The 15,175-nt window shown below is 43.5% G+C and overlaps 1 protein-coding gene across 1 annotated transcript in view; it reads left to right on the plus strand.

Annotated features, from left to right (window-relative positions):
* The window catches only part of MCPH1 (microcephalin 1), a 248,444-nt gene that overhangs the window by 26,252 nt on the left and 207,017 nt on the right, over positions 1-15,175 (plus strand). The window contains exons 4-5 of the mRNA XM_080796602.1: positions 10,564-10,651; positions 13,958-14,072. Coding sequence (XP_080652728.1) covers positions 10,564-10,651; positions 13,958-14,072 — 203 coding nt within the window. The remainder of the gene's footprint in view (positions 1-10,563; positions 10,652-13,957; positions 14,073-15,175) is intronic.

Below are 15,175 nucleotides of genomic sequence, written 5' to 3' on the forward strand. Positions count from 1 at the left end.
CCCACTTGAGAACGGGTCATTGCCTGGATGCCCGTCCACCGCGGCATTTCATGTTTCCTACATGACAAGCACATTTTCTTGCATGACCCCACGCGGCCACTTAAGTTAGGAGGTTAACATGGACACTATTGCCGTTGAGTTCTGAGCCGGTTCTGGTCTCACCAGCCATTGAAGCCATGCACTGCATAGCAGACGGCTCCCAGTCCCCTGCAGGCATGCACCTTGCACCTGGTCAGCCCAGCTCCTCATCTCCCTTACTCGGGCTGTGCCTGCATCTTTCTTTGGCTTTCGTGCTCTTAATATTGTTGAAGATTGTGAATAGTGATGTGTGGTGGCCCTCAGTCTGGGATTACCTGGTGTTTCCCCTTGAGATTATCTGAGTTCTGTACCTCTTGCCTGAATAACCCTCTTGGTGTGGGGTGGTGCTGGTGGGTGGTCGCAGTGGTGCCTCTCAAGCCTCTGCACTGGGAGGAAATAATCCCCCCCCCACCCTTGCCCCTCACCCCCGTGTTTAGTATGGCTTTGAGGGGAGGTGCTTTCACCTACATCACTCACCGTTCCTCATCACACTCGGTGTGTGAGTGTCTCCTTACTCTAATCACTGGGTTGTAATCCATTGCTATCATTGTTCCTTTTAAGGTTTAAATTGTCTTTGATTGGCCAGGATTGCCCATCCAGTTGACTTCTGTGTTATTTTACCTGTTTCCCATCATTCTGTGAATGCCTCTTTTCTTTCTTGCACAACAATTTCATCCAAGCTTGCATGTTCCGTCTCCTTCCCAGCCCTGCGTTCAGCCTTTTCTCCAGGGATCCCTGGTTCCTTTTACTGGAAATGGTATTTTGAACCTGTAGTCTGGGTGCTAGGGTGCACTCTGTTCCATCAGGTGTTGCTGCTCCCACGCCCTCTCGTGGACAGAGGTAGTTATGCATGTGTATTGTAATACACCGGTGTATTTACAGCTCCGTGTGTAGTGAGCCAGGTTCCCACTGATACCCGCAACATCAGTCCCAAACCAGGGGGTTCATTCTCGTCCTCATCTTCTTCTGGTGTTTATAGCTTTGTTCTCAGACTGTGAGAAATCTGACTCCGGTTATCCTTGTTAGCAGAGCAGTTAATCAAGTATATGGGTGACTAGTCTATTCTCCAGGGCTATGTCCTTCCCTGCACAGCCCCCCTCGTCTGCTCAGACTTGGACTCCCCTCTGCACTGGGCCTCTTCTCTGCACAGATGTCCTCTTTACCCCACTGGCCCCTACATGGGGGACCTTCTACATCTGTCCAAATTCTGATACCTCTCACTGTGCCTTGCCCCTCTGTCTATGTGGACACCCACCTCCGCTTTCCTGAGCTCCAGCACCCCATGCTGGGCCATCCCCCACACGGATGCCCCCTTCTCAGCCTCTGGGAGGCCCCCCAGTGGATAACACAAGTCTTGTAGGGGCCCACCCTTGCCTCACCGGTGTGGCTCTAGGAAAGAATAGGTAGGTGGGAGGGAAGCCTGGAAGGGCAGATTTCTTATCTACTCTTACCTTGAGAGCACATGCTGCTGAAATTTGGGAAATGATCTCACAGAGTTCACAGTTACCCTTAAACTTTTAAAGTTTCTTACGCCCATTCCTGTGATTAAAAGCTGTGTGTTAGTAGTACAGGTATTTTTTTTTTATAATTTTATTTATTTATTTGACATAGATCACAAGTAGGCAGAGGCAGGCAGAGAGAGAGGGGGAAGCAGGCTCCCCGCCGAGCAGAGAGCCTGATACGGGGCTCGATCCCAGGACCCTGAGATCATGACCTGAGCCGAAGGCAGAGGCTTAACCCACTGAGCCACCCAGGCGCCCCAGTAGGACAGGTATTTTTTAAAATGTACCAATTAGGTTTTTCTGTTTGTAGCAAACTTTCAGTGTTCTGTGTTCATTAAAAGCAAAGCAACACCCAAATTACCTACTGTTACCAGTTAAAACACCAGCTCAAAAGTAGAACATTTTGCCTATCTCAGATAGCATGGGTTTATTGAAAGATAAGACCTAATATTCATAAATCAGTCAGTAAATAATATCAGAATAATGGGTTTCTTGTAGTTTTAGAGCAACAGTTCTCAAATCATGGTCTAGGGAGTTCTGTGGTCCCCAGACCCTGTAAGGGGTCAGCAGGGTTGAAACTTTTTATATGAATAAGGTGTTATTTGCCTTTTTCCCTCTGATCTTCTCAGGAGGGTACAGTATTGTTTAGGGGACATGGCATACATAGTACATGGAATGCTGAAGCAGATGTGAGAATCCAGCTTTTTATTGACATTTGCAAAAACATATGGCCATGCCACTTTTCTCCCCTTTTTTCCTGTTTTGGGAAATACTTTTCATAAAAGCTGTTATTTGTGTTAACATGTTTTGAATTTTATTATTGTTGTTTTTAAATTAATTAACAATTACATATTTTAAGAACTCAGTTTTATTTATTTTTTGATAACTGCTCAGTTTTAATTTGTTCTAATAAATATCCATATATATAACTCACATAGAAAGGCTTTGAGGTCCTTGAATTTTTTAAGAGTGAAAGAGATTTTGAGTCCGAAATACTGCTTCACAGTTCAGTTTGTGTGTATTGTTTCTGACGACTGTTTGAGCTCCCACTGTGACTGCGGATCTTGCTTTGTGTGTGTGTGTGGAGGGGGTAGAGTGCACACATCCCTCTTTCTGACCCGTGCCCTGTGGGAGGTCCTCCACATTGTCTTGTTCCATTTTACTGTTGAAAGGGATTTTTCTCCTCCAGGTCAAATACTTTTCCATTGCCCCAGCTTTTGAAGAGGTAGTGAGTGAAGGCAACAGGGATGGGGCTGGTGACATAGGGTGCCTTTGGCATAACCCACAGAGTTGATCCGGGTGCAGTAGAGGGTTTGTCCTGAGGGTGGGGATGGGAGGGCCGGGTGGGAGGCCCATGGAGCAGGCTTGCGGTGGGAAGTGCCACCATTCCTTAGCTCTCAAGGGAGAAAGAGCTCTTTGGAATGGAGCCCAGGCAGGGCTTCTCAAAGGGAAGGATGACACAAGCTGCTTTGTTCCCTATTGGCTCTGAAGTAGCAGCAATTGAAGATCAAAAAAGTTGGTTCTGTTTTTAGGGGCATCTCTTGAAACACTTTTCTGCTTGACCACTAGATGGGAGGATAGTGTTACTTTACATTTCTGAAGAAAAGCAGAAATCAACTAGTGAGCTTTTTTTTGTTTATTCAGTAGATTTTGATTGCGTGCCTGATAAACACAGGTTTTAATATAGTGGCTGTTCAGTGTTTTACTAAACATTTGAGCATACCTGTTGTTTGCATGCATAGAATGACATCACCGGTATTACGGGCTGCCTGTTTCTTTGTTGCGAAAGGTTGTACATAAACCCAAGGTAGATTCGGAAGTGTGTCTCTGCATCTTTCCACACTACCAAGTGACAGGTACCTTGTTGGGTACTTATTGCTAGTAAGGACTGAATATGTCTTCTACATCACCTGGGTCAGGCACACATTTTATCCAGTTGAATCAAGCGTTCCCACAAACTACTAACTAGTAGAGGATACTTAAGAGTTTTATGAACTTGGACAAGTGATCTCCTGTGAGCTTCAGTGTCTTTAGTTGTCAAATATGAGAAAATGATATGACAGTATTTATCTACCAGGATTGGTGTGAGGTTCTTGGGAGCTGGCTGAGCTTTATGATGCTGCTGATTATAACTTAAGTATCGTGTATATGATGGTGCAGTTATCCTGATTCTTTTCACCCAAGCCTTATGTCGGGATGCTTCCTGGCCACCCCCTCTTTTGCTGTTTTGTTGTTTATAACAGTGGGAAATAGATGATGTTTCACTCGAGTAAGAAGAAGCTGGTAGACCCTGCTCAGGGTTCAAATTGGTCATTAACGGACCTTTGTTTTAAAAGAGGCATTCCTAAGAAATATTTCTCTCCTTCCTCGCCTTATCGTTGATGCCTGTTTCTTATTTCTTTCTTTGGATCCATTATTCTGCGTACCCTATTCATTATCCGCTTTCTGTGGGCTTAGGTGATTACTTTGTTTTTTTTAAAAAATCAACCCTACAAAATGTAATTTACATAAAATGAAGTATACCCATTTCAAGGGTACTGTTCACCGAGTTTTGTCAAATGTACGTACCCATGTTACCACCGCTACCACAGTCAAAATATTGTGAGTATTTTCATCATCCTAAGAAGTTCCCTTGTGTCCCTTTGCAGTCATGTTCTCTGCCCCAGGCCCCCTTGTCCCTTGATACAGTTGTACCCTAGGGCTAGCACTCACCTGGCTTCTGTAGCACAGAAAGCTGTAGCACAGCTTTGCTTATTCTGGGGTCTTATATAAAGGGAATCATCCAGTATGTGTTATTTTATTCCTGGCTTCTTCTGTTTGACATGATGCTTTTGAAATTTATCTTTATTGTTATGTGTATCAATATTTTAATTTTTTTATAGCTGAATAATATTCTTTTGTGTGGATATACCACAGTTTGTCCATTCATCTGTTAGTGGACATTTCGGTAGTTTTCTGTGTTTGGTTATTATGAGTAAAATTGCTATGAATAATCACATTCTTGTCCTTACACATTTTTATTGCTTTTGGGCCATTACCCAAACTGTTTTCCAAGGTGGTTGTATCATTTTACCTTCCTACTTGAAGTGTGTGACTGTTCCATTTGCTCCACATTTTCACCAACACTTGGGATTTATCAGTCTTTAATTTTAGCCATTCTAGTGGATTTGTAGTGGTATCTCCTGTGTTTATTTTTTTTTAGCAGTTCTTTTTCGGATATAATTCACCCATCGAAAGTGAGCAATTTACTGATCTTTTTTTGTTTTTATTTTTGTTTCTTCAGTTTTTATTTTTTATTTTATTTTTATTTTTTAATTTAGTTTAATTTTACTTTTCAGTGTTCCAAGATTCATTGTTTATGCACCACACACAGTGCTCCATGCAATACGTGCCTTCCTTGATACCTACCACCAGGCTCTCCCAACCCCCCCAACCCCCTCCCCTCCAAAACCCTCAGTTTGTTTCTTTTTTTTTTAAGATTTTATTTATTTATTTGACAGAGATCACAAGTAGGCAGAGAGGCAGAGAGAGGAAGGGAAGCATGCTCCCTGCTGAGCAGAGAGCCCGATGTGGGGCTTGATCCCAGGACCCCAGGATCATGACCTGAGCCGAAGGCAGAGGCTTTAACCCACTGAGCCACCGAGGCACCCCCTTCAGTTTGTTTCTTAGAGTCCACAGTCTCTCATGGTTCCTCTGTTTTTGTTGTTTTTAAAGATTTATTTATTTGAGAGAGAGCTCGAGCCCGCATGCGAATCGGGGGAGGGGCAAAGGGAAGAATCGCAAGCAGATGCCCCCCTGAGCCTGGAACCCTACTGGGGCTGAATCTCACAACCCCAAGATCATGCCCTGTGGTGAAATCAAGAGTCTGATGCTTGACCCATGGAGCCACCAGGTGCCCCTTGTTGTTTTTAAGTAAACTCTACATCCAGCATGGGGCTCAAACTCCTGACCTTGAGATCAAGAATCACATGCTCGGGGCACCTGGGTGGCTCAGTGGGTTAAAGCCTCTGCCTTCCTGGGATCAAGCCCTGCATCGGGCTCTCTGCTCAGCAGGGAGCCTGCTTCCTCCTCTCTCTCTCTGCCTGCCTCTCTGCCTACTTGTGATCTCTGTCTGTCAAATAAAAAAAATCTTAAAAAAAAAATAAAAAGAATTCCATGCTCTACTGACTGAGCCAGCCAGGGGCCCCTATAATTCAGTGTTTTTTACTATAATTACAGAGTTTTACAGCCACCAACACAATTTAGAACATTCTTATCACCCTAGAGTGCAACCTTGTACCCTTTACATCACACTCTATACCCACCAGCCCAGGGTAAATACTGATCTGCTGTCTCCAGGGACTTGCCTCTTGTGAACATGTCATGCAAGTGGAATCATACAACGTGTGGTCTTTGTGCCTGCCTGCTTTCTCTTAAAATAATGTTTTCGAGATTCTTCTGTGTTGTAGCATGTACCAGAATTTCACTTTTTTAAATTATCAAGTAACATTCCATTGTATGGCTAGATCGCATCTGTCCGTATCATGTATGATTTGTAAATATTTTTTCCCATTCTGTGGGTTTTTATATGTCCATTGCAGTTTCTGTGAAGCAAAGGGTTCTGATTTTTATGAGGTCCAGTTTATTTTTTGTTTCTTATGTTTTTGATGTTATTTAAGAAACTGTTGACAAATCTGAGATCAGGAAAATTTACTTCTATATTTTCTTTTGAGAACTTTCTAGTTTTAACTCGGACAGTTTAGATCTTTAATCCATTTGGAGTTAGTTTCTGTGCATGGTGTGAGGTAGGGATCTGATTTCATCCTTTTTTGTGTGGGCATCTGGTTGTCCCAGCATCATTGTTGAAAAGATGATTCTTTCCCAGTGACTTTTGTCATAATTAACCAGGGGCTCCAGGGTGGTTTAGTGGGGTAAGTGTCTGACTCTCGATTTTGGCTCAGGTCGTGATCTCAGGATTGTGAGCCTGCTTCAGGCTCTGCACTCAACAGGGAGTCTGCTTGAGATGTGCTCCCCACCGCCCTGCCATCCCTGATCACACTCCCTCTTTCTTTCTCTTAAAATTAAAAAAAAAAAAAAACAAAAAAAACAACCAACCATATATTTGAGGATCCCCTCTGGCTTTAGTGTGTATTTCCCTGATGACTTGTACTAAGTGTAAGATCCCATGCTTCGTGACTGTCTTTGATTTAAATCTTTTGCCCATTTGTAAAAGTTGGGTTTTTGTCTTTGTAATATTGATTTACAGGCTATTTTTGTACATTATTCATAGCAATAGTTTTGGTCAAATATACATACTGTAAATATCTGATCTCAGTCTATGGCTGACTTTTCATTTTTTTTGTTGTGTCTTTCAGAACACACCAGTTTTTTATTTTGTTGAAGTGCAGTTTTTCATTTTCTTCTTTTATGCTTTGTGTCTTTGATATTCTTTCTGAATGTCTTGGCTTACTTTGAAATTGTGACTCTTTTCTTCCATTTTCTTGTAGGATTTATGGTTTTGGACTTTATGTTTAGTTGTGTGTGCACGTGTGTGTGTGTGTGTGTGTGTGTGTGTTTAAGATGAGATCAAAGTGTTTCTACAGTGAAGACATTTGCTCCTTCAGAAAATGTCTTTTGAGTACTTACTCTCTGCCAGGCCTTGTCGTGACTGTCGTAACTAGACAGGCATATTCACTCCCCTCGTGGAACTTAGTTTTAGTGAAACAAGGTTTATAAGTGCAGGATTTGGTGAATCCTCTGAAGGGAACAGGAGGGGCGTAGCCACAGCGCCCGTTTGGCGTTGGTTACCCTCCTGACACAGTGGCTGGGGAGACCCCTTGCAGTGGGTGACCTGTGAGCTGAGGGGAAGATGACGTGAAGGAACTGGGTGTTCAGAGACTTGGGGGGCCAGTTTTCTGAGGAGTCGGGGATCGTGGCCTGCGACGGGGTGTTGCCAGTGTGTGTGAGGATCTGCGAGCATCAGTGGTCGGGCTGTCTGCGGGCTGTCTGCGGAGAGGAAGCTTAGAGGCAGGGACAGGCTCCTGCAGGGCCCCGAAGGGATTTGAATTTTACCGTGTCTCTGTCTTTGTTCTCAGTGTGCCCTCTCAGTGTCGGCCCTACACGTGGGGCTCTGCTGGGTGAATTCTTGTGGGTAAAGCGCAGCACCTGAGTGTAACTAGGTCCAGGCCTGGACTTGCTGTCCTCTCTTAACTGCGTCCTGACTTCATTTTCTGTCTTGGTTTAGGTGCCGTTTCTTTCCCTGTTGTGCCAGCCGGAGCCCTTTGAATGAGAATGCCTAGTTTCCTGTCCCCATCCTGTTATGGAGAGAGGGCCCCGCACACACAGGAAAGAGAGAAGTCAGCTATTATTACAAGGCTGGTAGTGAAACAGTGGTCCCTTTCTCACCCCTTCCCCCAGTTCCTGCTCCCCAGGGGTAAGGCCTCCACCTGCCCCTCTTGCTGCAGCTCTGTCCTGACCTCTGGATTCCCAGTTACCGTGGCTCTGCTGCTGCCTTGACTTCCCAGTTTCCAGCACTGTCTAGACTCTGTAGTTCTCAAACACAAATTTAGCTCCCCAAGTGCTGCGTTCTGGGGGACCCCATGCATGTACGTGCACCTGCTCATTGCACCCACACTGCTTCTCTCCTGATTCCATAAATAAAATCAGCAGCGGATGAGCTAAATCAGCAGTTTTGCTTTACATTGTTACGACTGGGAAAGTCGTTTTAGCTGAATCTGAAAATGCACACAACACGTTTCCTTTTGTGTGAAACTTTGTCCTACCTGAGCTCAGCCTGGTATCCTTGGGTCCAGTGCATCCGTGGTCCAAGTTGTCTGAAATCCGAGCCCGTCACCTGCTTTGGTGGCCGGAGCGAGTGGGGTGCAGTGGCCCTGACTGTGGGCACAGTTAGGGGCGCAGTTGCTGCTCCTCAGACCCGTCCTTGCTGCTGGAGCCTTTGTGTGAGGAGAGGAGTTCTGTCCCTTGTCCTCGCTCATCCAGCTTCCAGGCTCGGGTTTCCTTTCCTGTATTTGTTTTTCAACTCCCTAGACTCTCTTATCTGCTCTTTTTTTCTGTTGGTCTGTGTCATTTTGTTTTACTTTATTGTCATTTGAATGGGGTTTTGGGGGCAGGAGAGAAAAACATATGTGCTCAGGCCACCAGTTGTAACAAGAGCTCAAGAACATTCCATTTTTATTTCTAAATGTTGCTCATTTCTAAATGTTCTCCACCCAGTCCCATAGGTTCGGTGAAACCTGTAGCATCTCCTGCCCCCCCCCCCCCCCGCCCCCAGTGCCTGACTGGACTCCTTGCCCTCATGTCCCGCTCCCGGAAAACATCCCACAGTGTGGCCTGTCCAGTCTCCCCCCAGATACAGCCCTCAGGGCGACCCGTGTGACCCTTTTCTGTCCTGGGTACCCTCGCTCCAGTGCGTTCGCTGCAGTCCCACCAAGTGGTGTCTGTTTTCCCAGAATTGTCATGCTGTTGTTGGCTTTGCTGCGCCTTTGTCTGTGCTCGTCTTCCAGACGGAAGACCTACATCCTCCGAATCTGCTTCCTCATCAGAATTTATCTGACGGTCACCTCCCACCTGCAGCTTCTCCCACTCCGACCCCCGTAGTATCACTTGTGCGCTCTCTCCAGCTTCTGCCCTACCTTGTTGTTCTCTTATCATAATCATTGTGCTATGGTTGTTTTTTAATTTTTGCATTTTTTGCGAACTTCTTTCATGGCTGGCTTAATAAAGACAGTTGCACTGTTCTGTTTGCATCCGCAGTGTATTGGGATCACACACATACACACGCACACGTCATTTAGCTTTAACTCCATTGTGTGCTCATGAGAGAGAAATGAAAAAGGCAAAGGAAGCCTTCTTGTGATAGAAAATTTTGACCTCACATGCCCTTCGAAGGGGCTTAGGGACCCTAGGGTCTTCTGACTACACTTTGAGATTCATTAGCCTAGTGACAAATAGTATTGTCAGTTTGGTGTGTAATCTTCCAGACTTTGCTTAAAATGAGAAATGCTATATTATGTACAGTATACAGCATCATGTTTACATTTCTGCAGTTTTGTCTTTTTCCTTAATGTATTTAAGAGAGTTTTCTGTGTGAATATGGATTTATTTGCCCTATTTTTTGCATCATATTCAAATTATATTTTCAACTGTCATTTGCATACTAAATGTTGAATATGACAGGCTTATGAAATACAGTTGGAGATGTGTTTGGGGGCCATAAAAAGACTGAAACAACAGGTAGGTGAGATTATTCTATAAACACAAGAGTGATTGAAGGCTTGTGATGTGGGTTTTGGAGAGATGAATAAAATGTTTTAAGCTTAATCTTTCAGTAATAATATGAATGAAAAAAGTAGGAACTATAAGTAGAAGATCATTTTGAAAATTATTTTAATTGTTTAGATTTGAGCATCTGAATGTTTCGAAGTAGGTCCTGGGATTCCCAAGACAGGCAGGGAGGTGTGATGGGCGGCTTAGTGAGAGTGGAAATGACAGACTGGTGACAGACAGTTAAGGTACGCCGGGCATGGCCGGGAGAAGCCCACCCTGCTCTCTGGTGAAACATCAGTTTTAGGGGCAAGATAATCTTTCTGGCCAAATTTTCCTAAGGCCCTTCTAGCTCTAGATTTCTCCTCTTATGGCCTGTTTGCTCTTCTACTGTTGATTTAACAGCATGTGCGTATACCGTACATATGCCCCACGCTCATCAGTTTGAAGGCTGTTAGCCTAAAGTTGTTTAAAAACTGCTTCCCTTACTGCCTCTTGGTTCTACTCTTACACTTTAAGAACACTGTAGAGAGACTATTTTGGAAAGTTGAATTTATATTGCCCTTTGTATTTCATTATAAATGTAGTTACTTTAAAAGTCATGTCTGTTAACATGGCCTTTGCATCTCTTAAATTGCTAACTGACAAACGTGCTGGTGTGGTGCTGTGTGACTCTAACAGGAATGAGTGCTCATTCTGCTCGGTCCGTTGAATTGCACAGGTGCCGGACAGCCGGAGCACATGTCGATGAAGCGCTCTTCCCTGCAGCGAACACGAGGGAACACCTGCCGAGCCTAATTAAAAAAAAAGTAAGTATGTGATTTCGATAGTGGCTGTTATGAAATTTATTCATTCTTTTATTCCTGCAAAGTGACACTTTGTGGAATATATTCAAGAGGTGTCTTAGGTATTGGAGTTGATGATACTGTTCTCTCCATTTAGGGTTTGGTTTTTTTGTTTTGTTTTTTTTTGTTTTGTTTTAAAGATTTTTATTTATTTTTTGACAGATAGAGATCACAAGTAGGCAGAGAGGCAAGCAGAGAGAGAGGAAAGGAAGCAGGCTTCCCGCCAAGCAGAGAGCCCGATGCGGCCGATGCGGGGCTCGATCCCAGGATCCCGGGATCATGACCTGAGCTGAAGGCAGAGGCTTTAACCCACTGAGCCAGGTGCCCCTCTCCATATAGGGTTTTTAAGAAAGTTATAGACTTTAGTGTATCCTTTAAGTGCTTTGATGTGATTTGTGGGAAGTGGAAGAGCTGTCTCGCCAGTGGAAAACTAAAATTTGCAAAGAGACCAGCAGACATGCAGGTGCACTGCAAACTACTTCGGAATTTGGTTTGTTATATCTGTAGCAAAATACCTCTGTTCTGCTGTTCAGTTAGAAAATCTCTAAAGTCTGATGCAGAAATATCCAAGTTATTTATTAAATAAGTTATTTATTATGGGAAATCCATAGTGCAAACTTAAAGACACTGCTTTCCTTTGAGGTCTAGTTCACATTTGATCCACAACATTTTCACTCTTTTATTATTTAAACGTTTTAATTGTGATTTCTTTATTTGTGGGAAAACGGTTTTCTAGGAAATAGTCAGTGTTGCTTTGTTTTCGTGTGAGGGTCCCTGTTGGGGAGGAGATTTGCAGACTTTGTCCAAACTGAGTTAGAAAGACTAGACCCATACATTTCCTGTAGGTTAAGGAAGACATTTCCGTGGGGGTGTGTCGCAGATTTTCTGTAAATGGTGAATCCTGTATCTCGGACATTTCCTCTTGGGCAGGCCAGATTTGCAGGGCAATGATGGGCAAACTCAACTCAAGTCTCTGTCCAGATCCCCTTTAATTAGAGGTGAACTAGAGCTTCTAAGTCCTTACTCTCTCTGATACGCCAAGCAGTGGCTGTGTCTACCCTTTTAGAAGTAAAGGACTTGTTTTAAAAACACACTAATGGGGCACCTGGGTGGCTTAGTGGGTTAAAGCCTCTGCCTTCAGCTCAGGTCATGATCCCGGGGTCCTGGGATCGAGCCCCCCGCATCGGGCTCTCTGCTCAGCAGGGAGCCTGCTTTCTCCTCTCTCTCTGCCTGCCTCTCTGCCTACTTGTGATCTCTGTCTGCCAAATAAATAAATAAAATCTTTTAAAAAAATTAAAAAAAAATACACACTAATAAGGAGTGTATTTTCATCGTGAAACATTGAGTAAACACAGATAAGGCAGATACCTCTCTTAATGTCTTTTTCCTCAAAGTAAGCAATATTTGGTCTGAGTTGGGTCCTTGTAGATTGGATGGTCTTCAGGACACATACATTACAGATACATGCACACACGTAGACATGTTTTCTATAAATGAGGTTCTGTGTTACATGTATTGTCTGGGAGATAATGCTTTTTTTCTTCTCGTAAAAGTGTGTGTTTGACCATTTCATGACAAATGTAGGCCTTCACTCAAGTGCAGTTGCGAAGTGAACATGACTTCAGACTGTTATTATTTTGGGCTCTTTGACAAGGTCTCAGCTTTGCTCTCCCTCATTCTTTCTGTTGCCAATCTGACCCTCTTTCTTGCTGTTCTGAAATTCACCAAGCGTATTTGTAATTTAGAGCCATTGCATTGCATATCTGTTCCCTCTATCTGGAACACACTTTCCCCAAACTTCATGCATGTTACCCTTTTTCTAACTTGAGTAGGGCTTTGTGCCAGTTCCTTTCTTAGGGAGACCCCCTCTGACCACCCTGTGTACAGCAGTGGTTCCTTCCCACTGTGCCAGCTGTCCTGGTCCCACTCGCCTGTTGCTTTCCTTTCTATCTGCAGGACTTACTCCTTTCTGACGTACTGTAATGTTGGTGGCAGTTAGCTAGGGTTGTTGCTAACGAAGATTCAAGGACCCTAAAGGATAATGCTTGAGAATCTGGGGAGCACCCTGGGACCAGGGAGGCGTAGGGGAGACTCTTGGGTTGTGCTGGTCATGTACCCCTGATGTCAGCACATTACCTCCCCCAACAGCAGAGCCCTCCTACTGGGAGTTGACCAGCTCTGGGAGTACAAATGCCCCCAAGTGCTCTGGACTCGTGGTTACAAAGCAACATTGTGCAGTAGGACATTGCATGCTGTGCTTGTACTTTGGGGAAAACAGTTCAGGCCAGTTCCAGGCCTGCTGGAATTAACCCTCCTGACACAGATAGCCTCTATTTTACTTATTAATGATGTTAATTTTCTGTCATTCTTTAATAGATATAAGCTCCTGATATCAAGAATCTTCTTTTTTCCAAGACCAGTGCCTGACACATACATTTTTGTTAAATGAGAGCAAGAGGCTCAGTCAAGAACACAAGAATGGGTGTGGGAAGGTTAACCTAAGACTTTCTTTGGATGTTAGCCTCGGGCCTCATCCTGTTTGTCACACCTTGTTTGTGTAGTTTGAGTTTTGGGGTTTTACTAGCAGAATAGAATTACCGTGATTTAAAGACAAAGCAGGTTTCAATCTTGTTTCTTTCTTTGGTAGTTAGAAAATAATTGCTTTGGTACTCTGTTACCATGTTATGATTTTGGGGTAGGGGGGAAAGAGGAGAGATAATGTAAGGGTAACAAAAATAAAGAAAACGACTAAACGACTAATTTTAAGAACCTTCTTGGAGGGGTGCCTGGGTGGCTCAGTAGGATAAAGCCTCTGCCTTCGGCTCAGGTCATGATCCCAAGGTGCTGGGATCAAGCCCCACATCGTCAAGCCCCACATCGGTCTCTCTGCTCAGCAGGGAGCCTGCTTCCTCCTCCCTCTCTCTCTGCCTGCCTCTCTGCCTACTTGTGATCTGTCAAATAAATAAATAAATAAAATCTTAAAAGAAAATTCTTTAAAAAAAAAAAAAAAGAACCTTCCTGGAAACTAAGATTGCTGGGATCCTGGAAATGCCTCAGAAAATGTAGCTCCTTGGTGTAGGGTCTTGTATCTAGTCTTTCAGTTCTACAGCCTGGAAAGAGACACTGCCATTTCACATGCAGCTCGAGGAATGCCTCTGTCCGCAGGTTTTCCTTGCAGTGTTGTAACAGGTGTTAGAAGCATCGGGAACAGGTTGTCTTGTTACACAGCTGCTGGTCAGTAGTATTCATTTTTATGTCCTTTCTGCACAGCGGAAGTGTATGCAGCCCAAAGATTTTATTCCTAAAACACCGGAACACGATAAAAGGCTTCAGAAGAAATTTGAAAAAATGGCTACAGAGCTACAAAGGCAGAAGAGAAGTCTGGGTGAGTCCAGAAATCGTGCTCAGTCCTGTGCACCTGTTTCAGCCACCTGATGGCCGGTGGCGTCCGGCAGACCCCGCTGCAGCCTGCAGGAGACCGGACCGCGCTGCCGGAGGCCACGGTGTGAGCTCATGGGTGCAAGTCTCCGTCACTCTCCACATCGATGAAATTCTTTACTTTCAGGAATGATTATGGAAAAAACAGATTTTGACTAAGCCCTGTTAGACTAAATCCCTCTTCATTTCTTTATTTTGAATCTCACTTGTGTTTTTACCTAATACTTGGTCTTTTTGTTTTGTTACCTAGAATAGGGAAGTGTTAGATAACATATTCTTTCTTTATTTCACCTTAAATACAATTTTTAACTTTGAATTATTCCTTAGTAAAGCTAAAAAATAAAATGAAGAAACACATTTCATTGTCTTTGGGCTTTCATAATACCTATTTACAAATTAACCCATAGTTGTATTTTTGCTCTTTTAAAGGCATATTTTCTTTTAACTTTGGCTGCCTTTTGTTTGCTTTTTTTGCCTTCAGCAGTTTGAATTTTATGTTCGTTGGTCCAGTTTTCTTTTTAAATATCCTACTCGGAGTTCACAGAGGTGCTTGAAATCTGTGTTCCCATCTGTGTGTCAGTTTGTGTATTGTCTGTTGACCTTATTTTACAGTTCACTAATACGTCTTCTGCCATGTCTAATCTGCTATAAAATCCATCTGTTCAGTTCACAATTTCGGTTATTTTATTTTGCAGTTCTGGGGGTTCTGATTTTTTTTTTATAGGTTCTGTTATTCTGATTAAATCACTCACATTTTTGTTTTCATCTTTCTTTGCTTCTATCTGCAATATCTAGAATGCCTGTGGTTTTTTTTTTTTCTGCCTCTGTTGTTTTGTATGATGCTTTTTTCTTTTGTTTTTTGTCATGTATGTCCTGTCTCTTAGTAGGAATGACGGTTTGTTTCTGTAATTGAAGGCAAGTCATTAGTTATAAAATATGTGTGAAGCTCTAGGCAATATTATTTCGTAGACAAAAAGTTTGTAGGTTCTCTCCTGCTAAGAAGTTGGAGTGGGGCCTTGTTGGCTTTATCTGGACTGATTCGAATAGGAG

Source organism: Martes martes, assembly GCF_963455335.1.
Source record: "Martes martes genome assembly, chromosome: 2".
NCBI classification, from domain to species: Eukaryota; Metazoa; Chordata; class Mammalia; order Carnivora; family Mustelidae; genus Martes; species Martes martes.